We start from the raw sequence: 14,926 nt of genomic DNA on the forward strand, positions 1-14,926 counted from the left end.
GCGTGTGAACCAGGGTTGGCTATTCAGAGGGGCCAAGACCAGAGTGTGAGGCATTAGACTGCATCAAGTTCTGCCTTAGAACCTGTGGCAAACCCCTTGTTGCTCAGGGCATCCTCACTCTCTCTCCTGAGCTGTTAAGGGCATAAAGAACTAAATCTTCCACTGGCCCCAAGTAACGGGATGTATTACCCTGCACATTTCCTTCTAGGAAACAAATACTTTGTTTTGAGGCGGGATGGAGGTGGCCTTTTCATTCTTGAAAAAGAGGCATCCCCTTTAAGAGGAGCGTGTGAATTTGGAGCTAGTGGCTGGCATCACGTGATAGAAGCGGCCTCCTTGGCGCCTGTTGATGATGTCACTGCGGTGCCCCAGGAGGGATTGGCCGAGGCTGGTGTGTTTGAGTGAGGAGATGCACGCTCCCAGGAACAAGACGGAAGTGTGCAGGACGCCGTGGGCCCGTGGTTGGAGAGGACAGGGTTGCGATGAGTGGTCTGGGCCGACTTTTTGGGAAGGGTGAGCCGGGGCAAGACCGGTCCGCCGGGAGGCGCTGGCCACAGGGAGTGGGGGAGAGACCACGGCCCCTGGCGGGGGAGAAACCCAGGAAGACAGACTTCACCGCAGATCCTGGTGATGGCTCAGCAAGGCCTCCAGTGCCAGGAAGACCACCTTGTCAGGGAGCCAGGCTGTGTTAGCCTTCCCTCCTCCATCAGAAGGAAGAGCTGAGGCCGGGGAGGGGACAGGAGGGGTATGCTGTGCTGGCTCCTACTGTTTAGACTTGGCAACCAGTTTCCAGTTTTTTTCCAAAACATTGGTGCTTACTTAATGCTGGGCAAGAGGGAATCTGTATTGACAAAGAAAGGAGATTTCTCAAAGCTCCCATCTGATGGGGGAAGACCAACGAAACTGGCATTTACAGTATAGTGTAGCACTGAACATCTCGTTCCTGAAAACCAGGGGAGCACAGGAGAAGCAGCTGTTGGGGTTCCAGAAGGCTAGAAGTATATCAGGTGGAGAATCGAGGTACCTCAGGAAGAGATTAACTGTGTGTGCAAAACAGAGGCTGGAAAAAGGATGGTTATATTTAGAAAAAAAGGAGTTATGGTTGCCCCATGAGTGTACCTGTGCACTGAAGGGGAGAGGAAAGTAAAAGGAAGTATAGTTGGAGAGGTAAGCAAGGGCCAAAAGAACCTTGTAAATCCCATTTAAAAAGTTTTGGATTTTTGGCCCTGGCCAGGTGACTCAATTGGTTGGAGCACTGTCCCGTACAACAAAAAGGTTTTTGGTTCGATTCCTGGTCAGGACACATACCTAGGTTGCAGGTTCCAGTCCTGGTGGGAGTGCATGTGGGAGGCAATCCACCAATGTTTCTCTCTCTCCCCCTTCCTCTATATCCTTGGGTAAGGATTTAAAAAAAATTTTTTTAATTCTACATTTTTAAAGGTTTTATTTTTATTTATATTTAGAGAGAGAGGACGGGAAGGAGAGAAACATAAATGTGTGGTTGCCTCTTGTGTGTCCTCAAGTGGGGACTTGGCCTGCAACCCAGGCATGTGCCCTGACTGGGAATCAAACCAGCGACACTTTGGTTTGCAGCCCACCCTCAATCCGCTGAGCTATGCCAGCAAGGGCAATTTTTTTTTTAAGTTTTGAATTTTGCCCTTGCTGGATAGCTCAGTTGGTTAGAGCATCACCTGGTTATGCCAGGATTGGCGGTTCAATTTCTGGTCAGGGCACATATAAGAATGAACCAATAAATACGTAAGGGGAACAACAAATCAATGTTTCTCTCCCCCACCCCTCTCTCAAATCAATGAGCACTTTTTTTTAAGTTTTGGATTTTACTCATAAGCAGTAGAGAGTATGGAAGGATTTCAAGCAGGCAAGGGCCATCAGATGTGGGGGGTGGAAGGAAATAACTGTTTGAAGTGCAGAAGATGAAAGGAAAAATACGATCAGTTTTTTGTTTTTCTCTAGCCCCCTGTACTTCATTCAGTTTGAACCTGTGGTGTCAGGACCTTGGGTATCTCCTGTGACAGCAGGTGGAACAGTGATTATAAAAATTGACTGGACTTTGATGGGGGAGTGATAATGGGAGGGCTGTGCCTGTGTGAGTGTAGGAGGGATATGGGAAATCTCTGTAGCTTCCACTCGGTTTTGCTGTAAACCTAAAACTGCTCTAAGAAATAAAGTCTTTCCCTGGCTGGTGTAGCTCAGTGGATTGAGCGTGGGCCTGCGAACCACACAATTGCGGTTTGATTCCCAGTCAGGGCACATGCCTGGGTTGCAGGCCAGTTCCCAGCAGGGGACTCACGAGAGGCAACCATACAGTGATACTTCTCTCCTTCTCTCCTTCCTTTCCCCTCTAAAAATGAATAAATAAAATCTTTTTTAAAAAAAAGAAATAAAGTCTAGCTCTAATCGGTGTGGCTCAGTTGCGTGTTGTCCCACAAAGCAAAAGGTCGCTGGTTCAATTCCCAGTCAGGGCTCATGCCTGGCTTTCAAGTTCAGGGCACCTGCAAGAAGCAACTGATCAAAGTTTCTCTTTCGTATCAATGTTTCTCTCCCTCTCTTTCTCCTTCCCCTCTCTCTAAAAAATAAATAAATAAAATCTTTTATAAAAGAATATAAACTTTTTAAGAAGACTGGAAATGACTTAAAATTCCAGCCAGGCTTGGACAGCAAAGGAATACTGGCTTTGCGAGTCATGTTGCCGCATTTCAATTACTACTCAGTCTCTTACTAGTTGTGATTTTAGACAAAAAAAAAAAACCTATCTTCATGCCTAGTTTCACATTTGTAAACTAAAGATAATAGAGTCATTTTGGGACTAGAATAACACAGCCAAATGCCTAGCACATAGTATGCACTCCATGATTGGCGGTTAATTTTTTTTCTTCATACAACATGGGCCTTGTCCATTGGACTCCAGGGAAGGAGAAGGGGCCAACCCCTGAAGAAGCGATACAAAAACTGAAGGAGACAGAGAAGATACTGATTAAGAAACAGGAGTTTCTGGAGCATAAGATTCAACAGGAGCTACAAACAGCCAAGAAGCATGGGACCAAGAACAAGAGAGGTAATAGGGGAAAGGTATCAACGGGGAGGACCCAGGTACCAAGTAGGGGCTTCCGACTCTGATATCCAAGGTGTGGCCTGGGTCAGCTGCCCTACAGGCTTTGAGGAGGAAGAAAAGATTGGAACAGCAGCTGGTGCAAACCGATGGGACATTGTCTACCCTGGAGTTTCAGCGTGAGGCCATTGAGAATGCCACCACCAATGCAGAATTGCTTCGCACCATGGAGCTTGCTGCCCGTGGCATGAAGAAGGCCTACCAGGACATGTAGGTGTGGGGGGAGGGGTGGGGGGGGCCCAAGTACTGGGGTTATTAGCTTGGTGTTGTACTTTGGGTCTTAAAACCTCTGAATGTGAATTTACAGTACAGGTACCTGTGGTGGCTACATTTTTTCAGCCTCCTTGCGTTCTGAAAGAATCTCTCTTTTCAGGCTGGGGCATTCGAGCAAAAAAAGATGATTTTACTAATTTGTAAAGACCCTTCAGAGAAGGGAGTGCAATCTGCCCCACTCCCTGCCCAGTGTGGGTCTTGCCATTTCTCAGCCCAGACTTGCCTGTTTACAACTTTCCAGGGATCTCTTCCACCTGGTGGCCATGGATTTATCAGTCTGAAGCCACTGGCAGAAGGGGTTTCATTCATGTGAGATAAGAGAGTCAGGGGGGTAGTCGCCTGATGTCTCGGCTATATATCTTTTCCTCAGGGACATCGACAAGGTGGATGAAGTGATGGCCGAGATCACAGAACAACAGGAGGTGGCCCAGCAGATCTCTGATGCCATTTCTCGGCCTGTAGGCTTTGGAGATGATGTGGATGAGGTGATTGGGGGTGAGGGAAGTCTTAGGGAAAGCATGGGACCAGCCAAAACCAATGTCCAGGAGAATCGTGGGGCAATTTTAGGGGGGACTCAAAAAGTGGTATGTCTTCAAGAGCAGAAGCTTCCTTTCTCGGTCTTGAACAGTCATGTCGTCCCCTCTCCAGGACGAGCTGCTGGAGGAGCTAGAGGAGCTGGAGCAGGAGGAACTGGCCCAGGAGTTGTTACGTGTGGGCGACAAGGAGGAAGAACCCCCAGTCCACCTGCCCAGTGTACCCTCTGCACATCTGCCTGCGGGGCCAGGTACTCAGAGCTGTTCTTATGTCTCAAGGACTTGAGGGGGTGGGACGGATATGAGGCAAGATCATTCCTCATCCTCTGGTTCCTCAAAGGAGCCAGCAGAAAGGTTGCACTGGTTGTTGACTGCATAAGGGTACCTGGCTAAGGGGGACTGGGGACAAATCCAGCCTGTGCTCCACTCTGCAAGCTGTGTGCCCTGCTTCAGGGCTGCAAATGATGGGAGAAACAGGCACCTATTTTTTTCTTAAGCTGCACAGATATGGGATTAGCAGCAGCCCAGCAAACCTTTGGGTTCTTTGCTGGGGAGAGAAAATTCAGCAGGTTCTGAGTGTTGTAGCAGGGGTGGTTGGAAGGTACTGAGGCCTTAACACGTCTTTCTCTGGGTATTCTTGCCCCAAAGCTCCCAAAGCGGATGAAGATGAAGCAGCACTAAAGCAGTTGACTGACTGGGCATCCTGATGAGTCTGGGCATATCTTCCTGATGCTGCCTTCGTTGGAATCTTTTCCTTAAGTGCCAAGCACTAAGCTAAAGGAACATAGCCTTTTTGGGAGGCCCTGCTGAGAGTGTGGTATAGCCCTGCTTGAGAAAGGGTTTGTTACCCTCCCTGGCTCAACTGTAAAGAAGGATCTTGGTGCAAGAGGAGCCCCCGAGCTCCCTTTTCTCTGCTAGCAGTTACAGTGCTCCTGTCCTCAATAAAATTGGGCAGAGGGAACCCTGGTATTTATACTGCCTTGTCTATACCTGAAACTCTTCCCCTGGTCCTTGGAGATTTTTTCTGAGGCCATGAGTAATAACAGGAGTAACAAAGGGGCATTGGAATATAGAACAAATGTTTCTAATATCTTACCTACTAGGTTCATCTTTCCCATCGATTTGTCCTAGAGTTGCCTAGCACTGAGGTTGAGGAAACTGCAGTCTATTACTTATCATAGAAGTGGCGCTGTGTCTGCGTCTTCCCTTGTCACTTCCCCCCAGTCAGCCTCTGTCAAGACAGCCTCATGATTTATTGCCCCTTTTCTCTTTGCAAAGCCCATTTTCAAGGACAGGGAGCGAGAACACAGGGATAAAGGGGCAAGTAACTTTCCTTTGCTGGAACCCATCGTTAGTAGGCTTGGTTTGAACTGTCACTTCTGTGTCTAGGATCAGTGAGGTGCTGTGATTCACTAGGATTGTTTCAATAGTAAATTTAGAGGAGGAAAAAGGAACCAAGATATTTCACATGGCCTGGTACCCTTTTCTTAAAGAACAAACAATCAGGTCTTCTACCCTATGGCTTGAACATTTCAAAGTGCAAAGAGTTGTAAAATAATGACCATGTACTTAGCTAGAATAGTGAAACTCCCTAAAGCAGGTGTTCACCTGAGCACTCTCGTTCCCGTGAGCCACATATGAGCTACACTGAGTGACACTGTGGACTCAACAGCTGTCAAGATTACTGGTTACAGGCTCTGGGCAGAAATCTACCTGCTAAGGTTCCCCTCAGGAAAGAATGTCTTTGACCCGAGCTCATGAAACTAAATCAGACTTAGATTTATTTTTGGTATAAAAGATTTTTAGCCCGACGCCTCCTGTTTTGCTCTTCTCTCAACCCCCTGCCTCTGAGTCACTTTCAGACACTGATTTCCATGGATTGGTGACGGTTTGTCACGCTAGGCGACTGGCACATGGCCTCAAGCAGCCTGATCTCATGGGTGGGTTGCTCAGGCTGGAACTTGAGCACCCAGGGATCCTTGATGATGTCCAGGATGGTGGCACGCTTGGTGGCTTGGCGTAGTATCTGGAGGATCAGGTTCTAAGGCAGGGGAGAGAGAGGTCTTGGCTGAGCCTCCCATTATGCCACACAGGCAATGAGCAGGAGACCTAAGAAAGAAGCAGGATAGCCCATCACACCACTCTGATGGAAGAGGGTGTGGCTTTCATTTTATCCTGAAGGGCCAGGCCTTTAACTCCTGGAGGGGAAGAGAAGGAGGAGCCTCGCATAATCCCCTCTGGCCTAAAAAGATAGAAGTTGAATCCTCCTCACTGCTCATATCTAAAGAATGGAGCCCAGTGATTGGTCCTTTAAGCCTTCCCCACTATTCTAGGGCAGAGGCCAGAGTGTGAGCTGGCTCTGTAGGGAAGAGCTTTCTCCAGGGTTGGAGGCCTAAATTGGGTTCCCTCCCTATGGGGCATCCCTGAAACCTCAGTCCTACTGGGGGAGCCAGCACCTTGCACTCCTGGGAGATGGACAAGTTAGCTGGAAAAGTGACCTCCTTCTGAGTCTCTTTCAGCAGCTTCTTGAGATTGGTGTCATCAAAGGGCAGACGGGCAACCACTAGAGTGTAGAGGATGACACCCATGCTCCAGGTGTCGGACAGAAAAGGGTTGTAAGGCAAGCCTAACAAGATCTCTGGGCATGCGTAAGCAAAGCTGCCACAGTAGGTCTGGCTGAGGTGGTTAAAGCAGTTCATTTGTCCGTGAGAAGGGCTATTACGCACAGCCTGGTTAGAAGGCACCATCTTGGCGAAGCCAAAGTCCGATATCTTCACATTCTCCCGCTTGTCCAGCAATAGGTTCTCCAACTTTAAGTCCCTACCAGCAGCAGAAAGGCTGGGGGTCAGGGAGAGGGCTTAGTATTAGACCCAGAGCTGAAGAGCCAGAGGCTAGAGAAATGCCATTATGAAGACCCAAGGCAGAGAGGAAGGAAAGCCATGGGCTTGTGAGCAGAGACTGAAAAAGAGACACGATGGTACCTGGGGAGCCCTGGGAGTTCACCGTTTCGTAAAGGGCTCTGCTCAGAGTGGGTACTTAATAAACGTTCTTGACCAGGTGACTACAATAGAGTGGGTGAATGGGCCTAGATACTGAGCAGGGAGGTCAGAGGAGGGAAAAAACAGGGCAGGAAACAAGAGACATGCACAAAACCCCCTTGAAAGCCCAAAGGCCCCAGTCTGGGTGGCAGCATACTCACCGGTGCACGATGCCCTTGCTGTGCAGGTAGGCAATGCCCAGGGTCATCTGGGAGAACCACTTGCCAGCAAGGGGCTCAGAGCAGGCCCCATAGCGCTGGATCCATTCAAGGACATCGCCACCCTGAGCCAGCTCCAGAATTATGTACACTCGGGATGTGGTCTCAATGGCCTGATAGAAGTTGATGAGGTACTTGTGCCGCAGGACTTTCATTACCTGGCCCCAGAACAGTGACCCATCAAACCTGAGAAGGGAGAACCCTGGCTGTGCTCCCAGCCCTCCTACTCTCGCAGCGCTGCTTTCATGGAACTTTGCAACAGGAGCAAACCCTGTCCTTTGCCCTTTGAGGGGACAATTTTTGAGGGGCTGGAGGTGAATGGGGTTAACTGAAAGAGGTTGGATTTATATCAAATAATTTTCCTAGCTGCTTATTGAGGCATTCAGTTCTGGTTTGGGGGTTTCTGGCCCTCCCCCCTCCTAACTATATCCCTTGTGAGAAGCCTTAAGCAGCTTGGTACCAGTTCCCTCTTCCAGTCCCCTTTTCAACCTGTATCTCACGGGGCAGGAACTTGTTGAGATAGTCTTCAGAGGCCTTCTTCTTTGAGATGATCTTGACAGCCACCATGACCTTCTGCTTTGTGTAGTAAGCCTCATATACTGTCCCATAGGAGCCATTGCCAATGGCCTTGCCCACCTCATAACCATACTCCTCCATGACAGAGCGGTGGGCTGAGGTGGGTGGAGCTACCTCCTGGGTGTCTCCCTTCCCCATGGTGCTGGGCTTGCTGAGAGCAGGGAGCTTTGCTACTTAAAAGCCTCCTGTCTGCTCAGAAAGCCAATACCTTGAGCCACTGAGGGCCAGGGTACCAAAGTGAAGTTAGTCTCCAAATGTTTGCCTGTGTAGTCACACAAGTCTGGAATGGTGGGTTCAGCTCTTCTCTAGGAACTTGGAGGGGAGGAAAGGGAGAAGCAATTCTTTGTCTCCAGTAGCTGTTGTTACGTCTTTCTCCTCTTGGTTACGGAATCCCCAAGGTCCCATGTTCCACACACATCACAATTCACCTTCTATCCACCACTGGCCACAAGGCTTGAGAATGAAGTGAGTTTGGAACAGTCATTCCTGGAGGCACCTTTTGCAAGCTGGTGAGAATCCGTCCATAGATCTAGTCCCTACAGCCATTCGTATTTATTGAGTACTTACTACGTGTCACGCAGTGTGATGAATACTGGGATAAAATAAGTAATAAGGCTAGTACACCCTGTGCTCCTAGATTTTATAATCCAGCATGAGAAACACATGAGTGTGAGAATATCAAAGAGAATTTACAAGGTATTCAGAAGCATGTTCTAAGGGGTCTAACTTTAAAATTCATACTTTTTTCTTTTTTTGGCTTAGAAAAATTTTTTGGCAAATTAAGCTAGACTCATTGAGTGGTTCATCTGGTGGCCTCATCTCAGCTGGAATGGTTTATTTCTGCTGCATATGGTCTCACTATCCAGCAGGCTGGCCTCAGTTCCCTCACAGAGTGGCACTGAATTTCAAGAGAAAAAAAAGTCACAAGTTGCATGATCAATTGAAGCCAGGCTCCAAAGTCACAAAGTATCACTTCCATACTTTCTATATTAATAAAGACAATTACAAGGTTACAAGGGTCATGCAGACTGAAGGGTGTAGAAGTAGTCTCCGCCTCTTAACCTTGAGATTCATTCTTTTTTAAAATTGTTATTCAGTGTTTTTTGTTTCATTTTTTTTAAAGATTTTATTTATTTATCTTCAGAGAGGAAGGAGAGAGGGAGAGAAATATCAATGTATGGTTGCCTTTCATGTGTCCCCTGCTGGGAGTTGGCCTGCAGGGAACCAGCCTGCAACCCAGGCATGTGCCCTGGCTGGGAATCGAACCGCGATCCTCTGGTTCGCAGGCCCGCGCTCAATCCACTGAGCTACACCAGCCAGGGCTGTTTCATTTTTTTAGGAAGAGAGAAACATCAAATTGTTGTTCCATTTATTTATGCCTTCATTGGTTGATTCTCATATGTGCCCTGACCAGGGATCAAACCCACAACCTTGGCATATTGGGACGATGCTCTAACCAACTTAGCTACCCAACCAGGTAGCTGGTGAAATGCATTATCTTGCCTTCCATGACCCTAAACTCTGTACTTCATCCTTAAGTCCAAGGCATAAATCTGATTTTATTCCCATTTAAAACAATTTAATGTGTTCCATTAATCTCAGGATCAAGTCCAAATACTTTTGTAACTTAAGGCTTGACCCTGCTTATCTCCCCAGTTTTTCCTTCTAACATATGTAACCCTCCAGCCAACCAGAATTGCTTTCCCTTCATTGTGCCCATAAACTCCTGCTCTCCCCTCAGGACTTAACTGATGAACTGTTTTAAGGAAGCTTGCTCAAGCCCAGATTAGATGTTCCTGCCTCCTGGATGCTCCTACCCCAATACTTCCTCTGTCACAACACCTACCGGCGTGACTACAATTGCTTTTCTTATTGCATCCCCCACTAAGCTGACAAGGAGATGAAGTGAGTTTGAAAATGGGTTTTGGAGAGTGGAAGAGAGCTGATTTTGGAAAATGAGCAGGATCACTGGGCAGCACTGAGGACCCAACTGAGGTTAGAGAACACAATTTACAGACACATGATCCGAACACATCGGTGTTAAGATCCTTTTAGCATCCTGGATATAGGTGCTTGCACACTGATAGATGAATAACGCAAGATTAAGGTTCCCCTTGGCAGCTTCAGTGAAGGAATGGAGTCTTGAAGGACACAGGAAAGAATGTGGCTGAAATGATGGAATGCAGAATCTAAGCTGGATGGGTTAAAACAAGGTGAAAAAGCCCTAAAGGGGCCGAGGGAAGGGTTGTAGGTCTCAGTGAAATTTTGGTGGGAATTTGGTGGGAATGGCAGAACTAGAGGTTGTTTTGCCCCTTACAAGGGGTGTCTGGATTTAAGAATGGGGGGTGGAGGGGGAGGGGCATGCAGAGGAAAAAACAAAGGAAGAATCAGATGTCTTATATCGATCGTCCATCCTCCAAAATAAATAGAAAACTCCAACAACAGATCATGCCATAGGCTACCGGTAAATTCCTGTTTATTGACAGCCTGACCCAGCTGGCAGGACAGCTTCAAGTCCTGTTGGAGGCGGGTCTACATCCTTAATCAAGATGAGCAGTTGTCCAGGGGACACTGTGTTAAGGAGTCCCACCCAGCCCTGCCCATCTTCTGCTTCACAGCTGGCCCCTGGATAGGTTGCTTGGTAGCACCTCTGTTCTCATCACGTACAGGGGGTGAGGGAGAACGGGGCAAGGGGGGGAAGTAAACCAGTTCTTTCAAGTAATGTTAGACTGCTTACTATGTACAAAAGCATTGCTAAGCCCTGAGGACACCAAGATGGATAAATTAGTGTAAGGAGTTAGCAATTAACCAGGGAGACTGACACATAAGAAATAAAGTAACAGTAGTGAGATGAAGGGCTACAAAGCCTGGAAAGATGTACGGGAAGGCTTTATAGAGGAGGTGGCCCTTGCACTGTTCAAAAGAGGTCTCCAGGCGGGTAGGTGGGAACTGCAGATAGGGCAGTCTAAGCAAAGGGAACTACATGAGGCTTGCAGACTTGAGAGAACATGTTCAGAATTTTTTAAAAAGCTGTATCTTATTCTCATTCCAGAGAGAGGGAAAAGGAGAGGAACATCAATGTGAGAAATACCTACTGGCTGCCTCCAGCACACAGCCCAGCTAGGGATGGAATCCACAAGCTGGGCGTGTGTCCTGACTGGGAATCGAACTGGAGACCTTTAGGTTACAGGCTAACGCTCCAACCAACTACGCCACACCTGCCAGGGTGACATTTAGAATTTCAGTTTGAGCCAGGCCAGTTAGCACAGTTGGTTAGAGTATAGTCCCAATATGCCAAGGTTGCAGGTTTGATCTCCCAAATCATCCAATGAATGATCTCCCAAATCATCCAATGAATGGAATAACAAATCGGTGCTTTTCTCTCTCTCCCTCTAAAATCAATAAAAAATTTTTTTTAAGAATTTCAATTTGAATACAAGATAGGATTCCACACTTCCGGCCAAGATAGAGGCATAGGTAGACACACTGTGCCTCCTCGCACAACCAAAAGGACAACAATTTAGAAACAAAAAACAATTAGTACCAACAGAAAACTGAACTGTATGGAAGTCCAACAACCAAGGAGTTAAAATAGACACATTCATCCTGGCCAGCAGGAGGGGCGGAGTCCGGCAGCAGGGTGGAGAAGGGTTGTGGCAAAGTGGCAGCTGGTGGACCCAGTGAGGTGGTGCAGAAGGTGGCTGGTGGACTGGGCAGTCCCACATTTGCGTGCTGATAAACCAGGCGAAACTGAGGATTGAGACAGACCACACAACCCAGGGTCCCAGCACAGGGAAATAAAGCCTCAAAACACCAATTGAAAACACCTGTGGGGGTTGAGGTGCAGGGAGAAATTCCCAGCCTCACATGAGAGTTCGTTGGAGACCCACAGGGTCTTAGAACGCACACAAACCCACCCACATGGGAATCAGCACCAGAAGGGCTCAGTTTGCTTGGGGGAAGCAGGGAAAGGGACTGAAATCTGGCAGAAAGTGGAGCAAGTGGCATTGTTCCTTCTCGGACCCCTGCCCCACATATAGCATCAACCCAGTGACTGGGTTGCCCCACCCTAGTGAACACCTAAGGCTCCACCCCTCACCACATAACAAGCTCTTCAAAACAAACAAACAAACAAACAAACAAACAAACAAACAAAAGGGGCCCAAATGAAAGAACAGATCAAAGCTCCAGAAAAAAATACAACTAAGCAATGAATAGACAGCCAACCTATCAGATGCACAATTCAAAACACTAGTAATCAGGATGCTCACAGAATTGGTTGAATTTGGTTACAAATTGGATAAAAAAATGAAGGCTACACTAAGTGAAATAAAGGAAAATGTATAAAGAACCAATAGTGATGGGAAGGAAACTGGGACTCAAATCAATGGAGTGGACCAGAAGGAAGAAACAAGAATTCAAAAAGATGTCTCCAGGATATCTTTAAACCTTCCAACATCCAAATTATAGGGGTACCAGAAGGAGAAGAGGAAGAGCAACAAATGGAAAACTTATCTGAACAAATAATAAAGGAGAACTTCCCCAATCTGCCAAAGGAAATACACTTCCAGGAAGTCTAGGAAGCTTAGAGAGTCCCAAAGAAGTTGGCTCTAAGGAGGAACACACCAAGGCACATCATAATTACCTTAGCCAAGATTAAACAGAGGAGAGAATCTTAAAAGCAGCAAGACAATAGGAGAGAGTTACCTACAAAGGAGTGCCCATAAGACTGTCAGCTAATTTCTCAAAAGAGACCTTACAGGCAAGAAGGGACTGAAAAGAAGTATTGCCATTTCATGCCAAGTCATGAAAAGCAAGGGCCTACATCCAAGATTGCTCTATCCAACAAAGTTTTCATTTAGAATGGAAGGGCAGATAAAGTGCTTCTCAGATAAGGTCAAGTTAGAGTTCATCATTGCCAAGCCCTTATTATATGAAATGTTAAAAGGAATCTAAGAAAAAGATAAAAGACATGTACAGTAAAATGATAGCAAACTCATGATTAACAACCACACCTAAAACAAAAACAAAAACAAAGCAAACAACTAGAACAGGAACAGAATCACAGAAATAGACATCACATGGAGGGTTAGCAACAGGGGAGTGGGAGGAGAGAGGGGGGACAGGTACAGAGAATAAGTAGTATAGATGGTAGGTAGAAAATAGAGGGGGGGTAATAATACTATGAGAAATGTAGAAGCTAAAGAACTTTTAAGTATGACCCATGGACATGAACTAAAGGGGGGGAATGTGGGTGGAAGGGGTGTGCAGGATGGAGGGGAGTGAAGGGGGGAAAAATGGGACAACTGTAATAGCATAATCATTAAAATATATTTAAAATAAAAAGGTAGGATTCCAGAAGGGGAATGTACCTAAAGAAATCATTAAGATCCAGGCCTGAGAGACCTCACGTGCCAGGTTTTTCGACTTTATCGTATGTACTCATGGTCAAGTTTTGGTATGCATCAAAATCAGAGCTTGTTAAAAAAAATACTAATGCCCAGTCACCCGGGCCCCCAAGATCCTGATTTAATAGTTTTCAGGTATCTGTTTTTCATAAGCTGTTAGCTGAATCCAATACACATAAAGATTTGAGAACCAGTTGCAGGGAAAAAGACACCTTTAGTGTGCGTATATATATTCATTCTTGCAGCAGCAGTGTGGATACAGATCCAAGGGGGGAGAGGACGAAGAGACTAGCACAGTGGCCGACACAGTAATTTAAGTGGGAGGGTGGACCTGAACAAAATGACCAGGGAGAGGGGAAGGCAGGCATTTGGAAGATAGTCAGGAAATAAACAGAAAGGGCTTGGTGGCATTGATCTGGGGGTTACTAGTAATGAGAAAGAGGCCCAGGTTTCTGGCTTTACAGACAGGGTGGTTGTCACTTAAACTATCCAAAGCCATTCTAAGCTCCTTTTAAAAATTTTTTTTAGCCTTGGGTGGTGTAGCTCAGTGGATTGAGCACAGGCCTGCCAACCAAAGGGTTGCCAGTTGGATTCCCAGTCAGGGCACATGCCTGGGTTGCAGGCCAGGTCCCCAGTAATGGGTGCATGAGGAGCAACCACACATTGATGTTTCTCTCCCTTTCGCCCTCCCTTCCCCTCTCTCTAAAAATGAAAGAAACCTTTTAAAAAATAAAATAAAATAAAAAATCTTCACCAAAGAATCTGTTTACTGATTTTAGAGGGGGCAGGAGAGACATCAATCGGTTGCCTCCCATCCACACCCACTGGGAATTGAACCTACAACTTCTTGGTGTAGGGGAGGACACTCTAACTAACTAAGCTACCCTACCAGGGCTTGCTACTTTTTAAATTACTAAATTCATTGTCTAAAAAACTCAACCCTCTACTTCCTGGAACTTCACTTCCTTCAGCGAGGACTGGATCAGAGAGAGCACATGTAGCTAAGTGGACTTCTCAGGCCAGAAACCACTTGTGACTTTCAGCTTCCTTACATTTTGCTCCCAGGCGGCCAAAGGAAAGTCACTGCCCCTGGGTCTGATCTCCAAGGGAACTCCCCTAAAGGCAGCTTCCCTTAAAATAGAGCTGAGACAGGCAAAGGTAAACTTTTTCAGAATAATCTGCAATACAAAACTAAGAGAAGTCCAAATACATATACATAAATAAAATCAAAAACAGGAAAAAGACGAACGCATGGCAAGATTCTTTACCTGCAATTAACAATAACATTGCCCAATTTACAGGGTGAAAGGGCAGACACCCTATCTCCTGTGTGCTTGTACATCAGACCTCGCTCAGGCTCGCCTATCGTCGGCCATGGAACGGCCACTATACAGCCAGGGAGGCCTCCAATACACCCTTAAGGATATATTTTATTTACGAATTTATTTTTTGGCGGTAGACCATTTCATGACACGTAGGAGTTAAGATGAGATACACACTATAACCCCTGTACGGGCTGTGCCCTCCCTGTCCTAGCACAGTGATGCCCAAAGCCTCACCCCGCCCGGGGTTGGGGACCAGGAACTGCTCAGGTCTCGCCCTCAGCAGTCCGTGGAGCGTCCCATTGGTGCGGCGGGCAAACACTTCGGGGCGTCCACTAGATACGAGCACGGCCACCTCCCGGTTTCCCGTCCTGGACAGTCACTGGGCGCGCGCGGCAGGAACTGCTCAAGGTCTCCGCCCCAAACCT

At 47.0% G+C, this 14,926-nt stretch overlaps 2 protein-coding genes across 7 annotated transcripts; one reads left to right on the forward strand and one right to left on the reverse strand.

Moving 5' to 3' along the window:
- Positions 1-65: 65 nt before the first annotated feature.
- CHMP4A (charged multivesicular body protein 4A) lies at positions 66-4,911 on the forward strand. 2 transcript variants are annotated; one of them, XM_037037595.1, is made up of 7 exons: positions 66-513; positions 558-560; positions 2,930-3,076; positions 3,163-3,340; positions 3,774-3,888; positions 4,052-4,187; positions 4,585-4,911. In XM_037037595.1, the coding sequence occupies exons 1-7, from the start codon at positions 483-485 to the stop codon at positions 4,641-4,643; spliced, it is 669 nt and encodes a 222-aa protein (XP_036893490.1). In that variant the 5' UTR covers positions 66-482; the 3' UTR covers positions 4,644-4,911. The 2 variants fall into 2 exon arrangements, with proteins under 2 accessions (XP_036893490.1, XP_036893491.1); XM_037037596.1 differs by lacking the exon at positions 558-560.
- Positions 4,912-5,694: 783 nt separating this feature from the next.
- Positions 5,695-14,799, reverse strand: TSSK4 (testis specific serine kinase 4). Of its 5 annotated transcripts, none has more exons than XM_037037587.1 (5): positions 14,682-14,799; positions 7,682-8,752; positions 7,136-7,350; positions 6,393-6,774; positions 5,695-5,977 (listed from the first exon to the last, which is right to left on the reverse strand). In XM_037037587.1, exons 2-5 carry the CDS (start codon positions 7,904-7,906, stop codon positions 5,795-5,797), a joined length of 1,005 nt encoding a protein of 334 aa, XP_036893482.1. In that variant the 5' UTR covers positions 7,907-8,752; positions 14,682-14,799; the 3' UTR covers positions 5,695-5,794. The 5 variants fall into 5 exon arrangements, with proteins under 5 accessions (XP_036893482.1, XP_036893485.1, XP_036893481.1 ...); XM_037037590.1 differs by having other exon boundaries at positions 6,393-6,756; positions 14,445-14,799; XM_037037586.1 differs by having other exon boundaries at positions 14,445-14,799.
- Between the last annotated feature and the right edge of the window lie 127 nt (positions 14,800-14,926).

Source organism: Sturnira hondurensis, unplaced genomic scaffold (assembly GCF_014824575.4).
Source record: "Sturnira hondurensis isolate 20B ecotype Veracruz unplaced genomic scaffold, ASM1482457v3 Scaffold0023357, whole genome shotgun sequence".
Lineage (NCBI taxonomy): Eukaryota > Metazoa > Chordata > Mammalia > Chiroptera > Phyllostomidae > Sturnira > Sturnira hondurensis.

What these genes read in the sequence shown, in the direction of transcription:
- TSSK4 (XM_037037587.1), bottom strand. Translation starts at nt 7,906, where the DNA reads ATGGGGAAGGGAGACACCCAGGAGGTAGCTCCACCCACCTCAGCCCAC. An exon ending in AGCAAGGGCATCGTGCACCG is followed by an intron (nt 6,775 to 7,135) that starts GTGAGTATGCTG and finishes CCTGACCCCCAG; the next exon opens with CCTTTCTGCTGCTGGTAGGG. An exon ending in CCATCTCCCAGGAGTGCAAG is followed by an intron (nt 5,978 to 6,392) that starts GTGCTGGCTCCC and finishes CCCCTGCCTTAG; the next exon opens with AACCTGATCCTCCAGATACT.
- CHMP4A (XM_037037595.1), top strand. Translation starts at nt 483, where the DNA reads ATGAGTGGTCTGGGCCGACTTTTTGGGAAGG. An exon ending in TGGGACCAAGAACAAGAGAG is followed by an intron (nt 3,077 to 3,162) that starts GTAATAGGGGAA and finishes GGCCTGGGTCAG; the next exon opens with CTGCCCTACAGGCTTTGAGG. An exon ending in TTGGAGATGATGTGGATGAG is followed by an intron (nt 3,889 to 4,051) that starts GTGATTGGGGGT and finishes TCCCCTCTCCAG; the next exon opens with GACGAGCTGCTGGAGGAGCT.